Raw genomic sequence first — 13101 nt, 5'->3', positions numbered from 1 at the left:
CTTTCTGCTGATTCATCATCTCAATCAGTCTTGACACTGGTTTAAATAGCCTTCCTGCCCTTGACCTAATACGACCCCGACTACCTTCAATAAGAGGTAACAGTGTTGTGTACTGTTGCAATAGTGGGTCTGTCAACACAGTCAGTGCGTACCTGATCAGGTAAGGAATGGTCTGCGTTTGGTAGGTCAGTATGGATATCGTAAGCAGACTGGTCAATTAGCTCACTCACTACACTGTTACGGTCTCGGTCAGATTCTTGAAGACTCTCTGATCGAGGCAGACCTTCCAGCTGCAGTATATCATCCACAGAATCCAAAGGTGGAATATCCTGAGCATCCAAGGATCGCACATCACCCTCCAGGCTTGTGTCACCTGTTCCTTCAGAAGGCACCTCCGACACCCACACTCTTGTTCTGTACTCAGTATCATCATCCACTGCAGTGTCCCTGGCAGCTGAGACCACAAGGCTGTCATTCATGTCCTCAGACTCTGTTAATCCAGACATGTCTGTTCCCTCATCAACGGCAGCATGGGGAAGAGGAAGAAAGTTGACTGGCATTATCAGGTTGCAATGTACCGTCTTCTCCTGTCCAGTGGAGCTGTTCTGAATCTTAAGTGTGACTGTCAGCATTCAATTCAGTGACAAGGTGGACAGTATCCTCCCAACGGTCAGCAAGCTTCCGCTTTCCTCGCTCCCCCTTGTTAGCCCCAAATCTCCGCTGGTGCTCCTCTGACTCTGCTGTCATAAAGGTCAGCATGCCTCTTCAACTGCTTCGCTGTGCTGTATTCATGGCTTCTTTCAGATCTCGCCTCAAAGACTGAACAAACTGGTCATAGAAGACAACTTCTGGGTTCTCTATGACAGAGCCAAAGACTATGTCAACAGGCAGTCTTGGCGTCCTCCCAAACATTGGCAGGAAAGGGGCAAAGCCTGTGGTCTCGTGTATTGTACAATTGTACGAAAACGTGAGGGACTTCAGCGCCTGAGGCCTTCTGTGCTTTGCTCTCGTCGGCAGGGCCCGGACGAGAGCAACAAAACCTGGTTCAGTAAGGCTTGCTTTAGCTGGAATAAGGCCTGTCTGCATTCTGTTGTCCAGTTGGCAGCCGTCAACTTCCTGACAGGTGAGCGTCGCTTCTTTTTCCAGCGTGGAGCCTTGTGTCCAGTAGTCAATCCAAAGATCCCAAGGAATGACCTCAATTTCTTCTGAGATGGAATGTCAGTGCCATCTTCCATCAGATCAGCTTCTGTTACTGTTAATGGCCTTCACCTTCTCAGGGTCTGTAGCTACACCATCCGCACTAATGATATAACCCAGAAACTTCACAGACCTCTGCAGAAAGTTACACTTTTTTGGCGCCAACTTCAGGTTGTTTATTTGTATTTATTTTACCTTTATTTAACCAGGCAAGTCAGTTAAGAACAAATTCTTATTTTCAATGATGACCTAGGAACAGTGGGTTAACTGCCTGTTCAGGGGCAGAACGACAGATTTGTACCTTGTCAGCTCAGGGGTTTGAACTTGCAACCTTCCGGTTACTAGTCCAACGCTCTAACCACTAGGCTACCCTGCCGCCTTGAGACGCTCAAAAACCATTTCCAGGCGCTGTATAGCCAGATCTTCAGTGACATCGTCAAGATAATACAGCACGCTAAGAAAGTTCTGATCCCCAAAGATGTTTAGCATCATCCTCATAAAGGTTGCAGGACTATTACCTAACCCATGTGGCCATCCAAATTGCGACGTAAAAGCTGTGAATCTCCGGTCATCCTCATGCACTTCCACATTGTAGAAGCCAGAGGTAAGGTCCATCGTCGAGAAAAAGGCATTTCTACCTAAAGCAGCCAGTGCATCAGCCTGGTGAGGGAGTGGGTGGGCGTCTTTGATGGTGCGAGCATTGAGCAAACGAAAATCAGTACAGAGTCTCAGGTCTCCAGACTTCTTCCATACAAGGACAAGGGGAGAGGCGAACTCACTACTAGACTTCCTTATGATTTCACGTTCTTCCATCTAATTCAATGCTTGTTTGAGCTTCTCATAATGATTTGGTGAAAGACGTCGGTAGGGCATCCGAAAGGGTTTCTCATCACTCAGTTGAATGTGGCGAAGACATCCGGAAGCTTTTCCACAATCCAACTTGTGCCTGGAAAGAAATGGACTGGTACTCAGCTATGAGCTGGATGAGTTTCTTCTTACCAGCAGGAGACACTTGACAGGAGTCGACATCAATATCAGTCAAACCGAAGTCACGTTAGACCTCAGGATCGCTTGAACTGTCAGGTCCGTCAGTATCGTGAAGTTGGCTGGAACCGTCAGTCAGTGTCAAGTCATCTTGGCAGTCAGTGAGTATATCAGCCGTTCTCTGCACTTGCTGCTGTAAAGCTGCTGATGAATCATCATTCACACACGAACAGTCAAAGTCCTCTAGAGCCATGCAAGGAAAGACATTGGCTAGAGTGGCGTTTCGTCTCTAAGTCACTGTCTTCTGAAAAAGGTTTATCACTCTAACAGGGAGCCACCCATTCCCCCGCAATAGAGCTACTGTCCTCCCTACCAGTATTGACCTTGGTGTTGACCTTGAACTGCTGGGCTCAATGAGACAGCACTGCCCGCTGATAGATTCTGAGTGTTTTGTAGTCTGCCCCAGACTAAGTGCTCCTGCATAGGCTCTAGAGTCACAGCCCCTTTTAGTCTCACAGTTCCAACTTTGTCAGGTACTTCACTGTCTCTCCATCTCTCCACATTAGCCATCATATCAATTAGCTTGCTCTCCTCACCCCGTCACACACAGGAGTATAAACCCTCTTCCAGAGATCTCCATCCGTCTTCAGGTGGCGAATCAAGTGCTTTAGAAGATTGCTGCCCAAGATGAGGTCATCACTCTGGCCTTCAACCACCAGTGTAGGCACAGCAACTCTACATCCTTACACCTCCATCTCCAGCTCACATACTCCCAAAGGCCTCATCTTCAACCCACCACAACCAACCAAGACTACCTCTGTAGGACTCAATGATGGACTTTTCAACACTCCTCCTGCATGCAACAGTTCAGGTAAGACCCTAGAGCTCAAGGTACAAGCCATGGATCCACTGTCAAGCATAGCTCTCACTTCTACTTCCCCTCCTATTAACACCTCGGCATAGAATAAATAATCATATGGGGAACGTCTCTGTGTGTTCTGCATTATGATACTCTTCTCAGTCTTCATTTCATCACAAACACTTTTATATACAGACTCCAAATCAACAGCGCTCACTGATGGGGACTCTACAAAAGGCCCAACACTCTCCCCTTCTACATGCAGGCCTACTAGTTTTCCGGGAGCTGAGCAGTAGTTACTGTAGGGACTCCACCAGCTGTGCTCAGAGCTGCGGCCTTGGGGCACTGAGAGCGTGCGTGGCCAGCTACATGACGAAGAAAACAGAGGTGATTGGCCCTGCAGTGAAAGTAAGTATCATGTCCAGCATCCCTGCACACGTTACATGGCCCATTAGACTTCAATTTGCTCCTATTCCCTTTTTGGAACTTATGGTCAGACGGTTGTGGCCTCTGCTCCAGCATTGCAAGGATACGTTCCATGGGCTCAGCTGAGCCCTGAATAGTCTGGGCTGGGTAAGGCAATGTATTGGGTACTTCCATGTGGGGCCTCACAGCAGGCATGGTGATTGGCAAAAGACAGCACCAACTTCCTGCTTCATTGTTGCGATGGCTGGGGTCACCTTAGATAAGTGAGAGTACCTCTGCTCCCTCCTGTATTCATTCAACCTCTCATGAACATCTGCAGCGGTCCACTGCTGTAATGGCTTGCACTTAAAGATAAGCGACAGTTCAGCATTAGGGCAATGTCTGATGAACATGACTGTGAGCTAACGAGATGGGTCTTCAACACTTTTTTTTTCTGTCTCTTTAGACAATCTTCAGCAACCTCCATAGCCCTGTTCAGTCTGAGCCAATATTCAAATGGTTGTTCATCAGTCAGAGGTAATGTGGCATAAAAGTCGGCGAGGGGCATGCTTGAAAAAGCAGTGTCACTAAAATGTTGTTTCAGTATGTCAAAGATGGGACTCGGCCTTTAGATATATCAACAGAGGGATTGCTGCGTATGCCCACTTTAACAATGGGCCCTTCCCATAAGCTTTCCCATAACCTCAACTGCTTGGTCCATCACAGACACGCCCCTCTTACGCATGTAAACCATGACCATATCCTCCCACTCATGCACTGTGCACTTTTCAGAGCCATCCCCCCAAAAGTACACCAGTTCCCTGATATCAGACTTCAATACCAGGTTCAGGCCTGACACATCCATAACCCTAGAACTGCATACACTCCCCATAACATTGTCCTCAACATGTCCAACGATTGCCTTTGACTCCAAACAGGAGGCAATGTTCTCCCCAATGGAATGACCAATCTGCTGTACTATGTCTGCTATGAAATCCATGGAGACCTCCCCACTCCCTCTATTTGGCAAAACTATCACACACACATCCTTGGGCGTTTCCATGGGTAAACTATCATCAATTCTCCCAAAAACCTCCAGTTTAGGCATAGGTGTAGAAGCAAATGGAATTTTGGCTGAACCCCTACCAACAGATGGTGACAGATTAAATGACAGGAAACCCCTACCTCTCCCAACGCCTTCCATCTTAACAATGGGAAATCAACACACTAATTAAAATGTAAATAGCAAAAAATTATATATATTTTCAACCTCACTTCAAAATCTAACCTATATCTAGTACACTGGTAAAACTCACCCTACTTATTTCAGATATACGTTAGAATTGCAAATAAACAAGTATTACAAAAGTTATCGTTTATCTGTGAGGAGAGTCTCAGCCAGAGAAATCACCAATTTCGATAATAAAACGCTGCAGTAGCGCCCTCTTGTGGCGAAATGCAATATCGCCATAAACTGCACCAGCAACGTCTTATCTGATTCTTCAACGGCAACCACGGCGAAGTTCTGAGATGGAAATCCAGCGACGGATGGTCACGGCACCACTGTAACAGTACTCTTCTTGCGTTGTGTACAATCAATCATCGACACGAGCTCCAATTTGTAGCACAAAATTGCACGTCATGCAATGCACAGCTCACCATCCAATTCTGCACGTGCCGCACTGTACAAAATATACAAACCCCCCCACCAGACACAGTAAGTTGCTAGCTAGTATTAGCTGGAATTCTCTACAACAAAATGCATAACAAATATGCACCAAAAAACGCTGCATCTTATGTGTGATGTTTGTAAATGTTATTCGAACGAATCGATATACAGTGGGGAGAACAAGTATTTGATAACCTGCTAAAATCGGCAGTGTTTCCTACTTACAAAGCATGTAGAGGTCTGTAATTTTTATCATAGGTACACTTCAATGGTGAGAGACGGAATCTAAAACAAAAATCCAGAAAATCACATTGTATGATTTTTAAGTAATTAATTAGCAATTTATTGCATGACATAAGTATTTGATACATCAGAAAAGCAGAACTTTATATTTGGTACAGAAACCTTTGTTTGCAATTACAGAGATCATACGTTTCCTGTAGTTCTTGACCAGGTTTGCACACACTGCAGCAGGGATTTTGGCACACTCCTCCATACAGACCTTCTCCAGATCCTTCAGGTTTAGGGGCTGTCGCTGGGCAATACAGACATTCAGCTCCCTCCAAATATGTTCTATTGGGTTCAGGTCTGGAGACTGGCTAGGCCACTCCAGGACCTTGAGATACTTCTTACGGAGCCACTCCTTAGTTGCCCTGGCTGTGTGTTTCAGGTCGTTGTCATGCTGGAAGACCCAGCCACTTCAATGCTCTTACTGAGGGAAGGAGGTTGTTGGCCAAGATCTCGCGATACATGGCCCCATCCATCCTCCCCTCAATACGGTGCAGTCGTCCTCTCCCCTTTGCAGAAAAGCATCCCCAAAGAATGATGTTTCCACCTCCATGCTTCACGGTTGGGATGGTGTTCTTGGGGTTGTACTCATCCTTCTTCTTCCTCCAAACACAGCGAGTGGAGTTTAGACCAAAAAGCTCTATTTTTGTCTCATCAGACTACATGACCTTCTCCCATTCCTCCTCTGGATCATCCAGATGGTCATTGGCAAACTACATGCGCTGGCTTGAGCAGGGGGACCTTGCGTGCGTTGCAGGATTTTAATCCATGACGGTGTAGTGTGTTACTAATGGTTTTCTTTGAGACTGTGGTCCCAGCTCTCTTCAGGTCATTGACCAGGTCCTGCCGTGTAGTTCTGGGCTGATCCCTCAACTTCCTCATGATCATTGATGCCCCACAGGTGAGATCTTGCATGGAGCCCCAGACCGAGGGTGATTGACCGTCATCTTGAACTTCTTCCATTTTCTAATAATTGCGGCAACAGTTGTTGCCTTCTCACCAAGCTGCTTGCCTATTGTCCTGTAGCCCATCCCAGCCTCGTGCAGGTCTACAATTTTATCCCTGATGTCCTTACACAGCTGTCTGGTCTTGGCCATTGTGGAGAGGTTGGAGTCTGTTTGATTGAGTGTGTGGACAGGTGTTTTTTATACAGGTAACGTGTTCAAACAGGTGCAGTTAATACAGGTAATGAGTGGAGAACAGGAGGGCTTCTTAAAGAAAAACAAACAGGTCTGTGAGAGCCGGAATTCTTACTGGTTGGTAGGTGATCAAATACTTATGTCATGCAATAAAATGCAAATTAATTACTTAAATGTAATTTTCTGGATTTTTGTTTTAGATTCCATCTCTCACAGTTGAAGTATACCCATGATAAACATTACAGTGTATCAAATACTTGTTCTCCCCACTGTAAATTGTACATTTAAATCATCACTTGAGAGTATAAAAATCAATTTTGACATACAGTGCTTTGCAACCAACTAGCTGGCCATACTACCGCTGGTTTGGTGCTTGTTCACTGGGACGATTCTAACTGAAACATCCTCCGTCGTAAGCAAGCTACGCAAACCAGCCAATAAGATGCCATGTTGAGTAGGTGAAGGCAAGACAAAACTATAACCAAAAACCCATTGGCTTAACAATAAAGTGGCAAGGGGAATCACCAATATAACCCTGTTACAAGTGCAACGCCAGTGTTTGATCTGGAATGATTTTTGAAGGGGTCATTGTGACTCTTCAAATGTGTCATTGGAGAAACCTTTTTTTAGAAGTTTAAATCTGTCCAGTCCTGCTCGTTAGTTGCATACATACCTAGCTGGCCATACTCTGGGCACCCGAACGAGTAGAGGTTTCCTTTGCAGTCCACCACCATGCTGAACTCTGCCCCACACGCCACCTTGACCAAGGGCTGCCCATTGTACTGGATCTGAGAGGGGAAAGGAGAAGCTTTCATAAGCACAGGCTCAGCATGTGGCCATATTAAACCTATAATAAATCAGCCACAATAATTAGGCTGATGAATAATGAGGTTGATGTTGCTTACCAGTGCATGCATTATAAAATTGGCTGAAATAGTACTCACACACAACTATTTCATGTTTCTAAACGATTACTTTATTCAGATGAAGGGTACTGCTATGGGATCCCCTATGGCTCCTAACTATGCTAATTTGTATGTGGGTTACATGGAGAAACAGTCAATTCTCAATCCTATCAAAAATGTTTTCTTGCCTAACATAATTATTTGGAAACGGTACATTGATGATATTTTTGTTCTATGGAGGGGTGATGCAAAACAGCTCCAGGCGTTCCATGCTTTTCTTAACTCTTGTCCTGAGCACTATGAGATTTATTATGCAATCTGACACACATCAAATCAGTTTCCTTGATCTTCTGATTTTGTGTGAGGATAATTGTCTATACACTGATCTTTACAGGTAACCTACTGATCGTAACAGTTTGTTGAGGGCTGGTAATTGTCACCAGCTTCCATTGAAAAACAGTGTCCCTTCAGCCAATTCTGTCAAATCAAAAGACTTTGCAAAAAACAATCAGATTGACCGAAATATTGCTGAGACGCAAAGAAAATTCAAGGAGAGAGGGTACAAACATGGTCAGATTAATACTGTCATTGAAAAAAATCCTAAATAAATCGAGACATGATCTCTTTCAAGGACAGTCTCCCAAAAATAAGCATTCTTGTGTTCTTACTACCCGCTATTCAAAGTGCTCTGAGCAAATTAAGGGAATCGTTCAAACATTGGCACTGTTATCTACTCTGCTGTTACCATCCTGTTATCCACTCTGCTGTTACCATCCTGTTATCCACTCTGCTGTTACCATCCTGTTATCTACTCTGCTGTTCTAAGATCCGATGACAGTATTAGTCATGTGTTTTCCGACCCTCCCTTGGTCGTATTCTCGCGGGGAAGAAATCTCAGAGATCAATCGGGGCGGCAGGGTAGCCTAGTGGTTAGAGCATTGGACTAGTAACCGAAAGGTTGTAAGTTCAAATCCCCGAGCTGACAAGGTACAAAATCTGTCGTTCTGCCCCTGAACAGGCAGTTAACCCACTGTTCCTAGGCCGTCATTGAAAATAAGAATTTGTTCTTAACTGACTTGCCTAGTAAAATAAAAGTTTTTTTGTTTGTTGGTAAACTCTGATTTACCGCCACAAAATATCCCTCTATTCGTGCCTCTACCAGATGGAAACTACAAGTGTAGTGGCTGCACTCAATGCAATGACACTTACAAATGTAGATCCTTCAAACAACCCCAAACAGGGAAACAAATCAACAGGTGTGATTACGTGCTCCACTAAAGACAGTTATTTATCTTATCATTTGTCCTTATGGTAAAAAGTATGTGGGTAAAACGATGTGTGAATTAAAACTACGAAGCATCGTAGCACCATAAGGTGCAAAAATTTGACGTACCCAGTTGCGGCCCACTTTACGGAAGCGAACCACTCGATTTCGGCCCTACTTTATATCGGCATCGAACACGTCACCCTCCCTACGAGAGGGGGTGACGTCGACAATTTATTGTTAAAACGAGAGGCTGCCTGGATCTTTCATTTAAAAGACCCTTTCTCCCTTCGGTCTCAACGTAGACTTTGATCTGAAGCCATTGTGATTTTGCTATTCATTGTACATGTTTGTAGGCCTATGTAGCCAAATTGAATCTATGATCGTATGCTCTCCATTTATGTTCTTTATGTTTATATGTTCTACTTATATCTGTAAATGAACCAATGGTATCAAGCCACACCCGGCCATGATTACAGACACTTGTGTGTCCTTTGACACTATATAAACTAGTGACCGCAGTGTTTGTCGTCATACCCTGATGAAGACACGTTGGTTATTAGGTCATTCAATTATTGCATTTGAGCTCCTAGAGTGTGCGGCTCTCCTTTCTTTTTCAAGGTTTATGTTGCTTACCAGGGCCGGACTGAGGACTGCATCTGTTTGGTTGCCCTGACCCAGCTGGCCCAGTTTGTTCTCTCCAAAAGAGTAGGCGGTGCCACCCTCTGTCAATGCCAGGGTGTGGTTGCGACCACAGGCTGCAGCCACCACCACTTCGTCTGCGAGGGCCTCAATCAGTTTTGGGGCCTCCAGGCGTTTGGTGTCCCCATGACCCAGCTGACCCTTTTCATTTCGACCTGATAGAGGGAGAAAGAAGTCAATATTGACGATTTCTTCTGGACTCAGCAAGAATGATTACATCTATGAGACATATATATACACTATGTTCAAAAGTTTGTTTTTTAAAGAAAAGCACATTTTTTTGTCCATTACATTAACATCAAATTGATCATAAATACAGTGTAGACATTGTTAATGTTGTAAATGACTATTGTAGCTGGAAAAGGCAGATTTTTTATGGAATATCTACATAGGCGTACAGATGCCCATTATCAGCAACCATCACTCCTGTGTTCCAATGGCACATTGTGTTAGCTAATCCAGGTTCATCATTTTAAAAGGCTAATTGATCATTATAAAAACCTTTTGCAATTATATTAGCACAGCTGAAAACGGCTTATTTTAAAGAAGCAATAAAACTGTCCTTCTAGTTGAGTATCTGGAGCATCAGCATTTGTGTGTTCGATTACAGGCTCAAAATGGCCAGAAACAAAGAACTTTCTTCTGAAACTTGTCAGTCTATTCTTGTTCTGAGAAATTAAAGCTATTCCATGTGAGAAATTGAAAAGAAACTGAAGACCTCGTACAACGCTGTGTACTACGCCCTTCACAGAAGCAGAACACCCACAAAACACCAGTCTCAAAGTCAACAGTGAAGAGGCAACTCTGGGATACTGGCCTTCTAGGCAGAGTTCAGTGTCTGTGTTCTTTTGCCCATCTTAATCTTACATTTTTATTGGCCAGTCTGAGATATGGCTTTTTCTTTGCAATTCTGCCTAGAAGGCCAGCATCCCGGAGTCGCCTCTTCACTGTTGACGTTGCGACTGGTGTTTTGTGGGTACTATTTAATGAAGCTGCCAGTTGAAGACTTGTGAGGCGTATTTTTTCGCAAACTAGACACTTGTCTTGTACTTGTCTTCTTGCTCAGTTGTGCACCGGGGCCTCTCTTTCTATTCTGGTTAGGGCCAGCTTGCACTGTTCTGTGAAGGGCGTAGTACACAGCATTGTACGTAATCTTCAGTTTCTTGGCAATTTCTCGCATGGAATAGCCTTCATTTCTCAGAACAAGAATAGACTGACGAGTTTCATAAGAAAGTTTGTTTCTGGCCATTTTGAGCCTGTAATCGAACCCTGATGCTGATGCTCCAGATACTCAACTAGTCTAAAAAAGGATAAGTTAACACAACGTGCCATTGGAACACAAGAGTGATTGTTGCTGATAATGGGCCTCTGTATGCCGATGTAGATCGTCCATTAAAAATCAGCCGTTTCCAGCTACAATAGTCATTCACAACGTCTCCACTGTATTTCTGATCAATTTGAGTTTCTTCTAAATTGACAAAAAAAAATGCTTTTCTTTCAAAAACAAGGACATTTCTAAGTGACCCCAAACTTTTGAACGGTAGTGTATATGCAAGTACAAACTATGAGCTATTACAGTATAGCATTCCTACCCCAGCTCCAGAGCTTGCCCTCAGTGGTGATTAGGAGGCTGTGGGCAGCACAGGGCCCAGACACCACACTGCTGACCTGCACGTCACTCATGCTGCCGTAGCGGTGAGGACCCCACAAGTTCTGGCCTAGGTTCCTGAAGGCCGCTGCGAGACCCCACACATCACAATTTTAACGTAAAGTCTGCTGCGATTGTAAATGCACTTTAAAGTTTGATTTGATAAGAAACAGGAACAGTTCAATACTGCAGTCAATTATGAGGATTGTTTCAAGATTGTCAGTAGAAAGACAGGAAAAAATACTTTCAAAGTTGGTAGCACGAGTGCTATTGAGGAACAACCAAGTGGAGTATTGCATACAGCAATGTACAGGACTGGGCAGGGTTATACCTTGTGCTTTTGGCACCTCTTTCCTTCCGATGAGATCCCAGTTGGTGGCGCCGAAAATGAGCAGTTGACCTTTGACTTTAGGTAAGTCAAGTTTCTATAGAAATGACAATACAGGGATCAGCTTTATCTTAATGTTTCTCTTGATGTTTTGTTCTAGCACTGCATAAGCACCCTTGATTTACAAGTGACTAATAACATGTTGTTACATTCTCCATTCACATTAACCACAATTCTATATAGTCACATCACAAACCCCCTCCCTTGATTACCTGAACAATGTTCGACTTAACCCCATGCAGGTCAGGAGGACTTACTACTTTTTCCTTGATATCGTCAGCGACAGTCACTGCTTGAAGGCCTGACTTGGTGATCTTAGGCTTGTGAGCGGCTGCCCGGCCATGGAAACCCATTTCACGAAGCTCCCGACGAACAGTTCTTGTGCTGACCTTGCTTCCAGAGGCTGTTTGGAACTCTGTTGTGAGTGTTGCAACAGAGGATGGACGATTTGTACGTGCTACATGCTTCAGCACTCGGCGGTCCAGTTCTGTGAGCTTGTGTGGCCTACCACTTCGCGGCTGCGCTGTTGTTGCTCCTAGACGTTTCCACTTCACAATAACAGCACTTACAGTTGACCGGGGCAGCTCTAGCAGGGCAGAAATTTGACGAACTGACTTGTTGGAAAGGTGGCATCCTATGACGGTGCCACGTTGAAAGTCACTGAGCTCTTTAGTACGGACCATTATACTGCCAATGTTTGTCACTGGAGAAAAGTTGGGGCGAAAACAAAACAGACATGCATTGTGATATCAATACAACCTTAACCAAAGTCTTCTACCTGAACTGCTGCCAATGCAATTTGCAATGATCTGGTCCATGTACACAAAAGTTAGAAAGCCACCTATCCTAGCCATGATTAACCATAGCGACTCGCGCTAGTAACGTCATAGCGCTTATAAGAAATCCCGCTAGGCCCGCAGACGAACCATCAAACCAGCAAAGCGTGAATACAGGATTAAAATTGAATCCTACTACACCGGCTCTGACACTCGTCGGATGTTGCAGGGCTTGAAAACTATTACGGACTACAAAGGGAAACCCAGACGCAAGCTGCCCAGTGATACAAGCCTACCAGACAAGCTAAATGCCTTTTATGCTTGCTTCGGGGGCAAGCAACACTGAAGCATGCATGAGAGCACCAGCTGTTCTGGACGACTGTGTGATAACGCTCTCGGTAGCCAATGTGAGCAAGACCTTAAAACCTGTCAACATTCACAAATCCATGGGTAGACAGATTACCAGGACATGTACTCAAAGCATGCACGGACCAACTGGCAAGTGTCTTCACTGACATTTTCAACTGCTCCCTGACCGAGTCTGTAATAACTACAAGTTTCAAGCAGACCATAGTCCCTGTGCTCAAGGAAGCAAAGGTAACCTGCCTAAATGATTACTGCCCCGTAGCACTCACGTCAGTAGCCATGAAGTGCTTGAAAGGCTGGTCATGGCTCATATCAACAGCATTCTCCCAGATACCCTAGACCCACTCCAATTCGCATACCGCCCCAACAGATGACGCAATCTCAATCGCACTCTACACTGCCCGTTCCCACCTGGACAAAAGGAACACCTATGTGAGAATGCTGTTCATTGACTTCAGCTCAGCGTTCAACACTATAGTGCCCACAAACTGTTCCACCAAGCTAAGGACCC

At 44.7% G+C, this 13101-nt stretch overlaps 1 protein-coding gene across 1 annotated transcript in view; it reads right to left on the bottom strand.

The window, feature by feature from the left end:
* The window catches only part of LOC118361285 (protein RCC2 homolog), a 36746-nt gene that overhangs the window by 4037 nt on the left and 19608 nt on the right, over positions 1-13101 (bottom strand). The window contains exons 2-6 of the mRNA XM_052482961.1: positions 11706-12151; positions 11392-11485; positions 11005-11148; positions 9347-9567; positions 7215-7329 (exon numbers count right to left, since the gene is read on the bottom strand). Coding sequence (XP_052338921.1) covers positions 7215-7329; positions 9347-9567; positions 11005-11148; positions 11392-11485; positions 11706-12131 — 1000 coding nt within the window. The 5' untranslated portion in view covers positions 12132-12151. The remainder of the gene's footprint in view (positions 1-7214; positions 7330-9346; positions 9568-11004; positions 11149-11391; positions 11486-11705; positions 12152-13101) is intronic.

This window comes from Oncorhynchus keta, chromosome 28 (assembly GCF_023373465.1).
Source record: "Oncorhynchus keta strain PuntledgeMale-10-30-2019 chromosome 28, Oket_V2, whole genome shotgun sequence".
Taxonomy (NCBI): Eukaryota; Metazoa; Chordata; class Actinopteri; order Salmoniformes; family Salmonidae; genus Oncorhynchus; species Oncorhynchus keta.
Note: the sequence above shows the minus strand (reverse complement) of the source record. Positions and strands in the feature narration are given on the sequence as shown.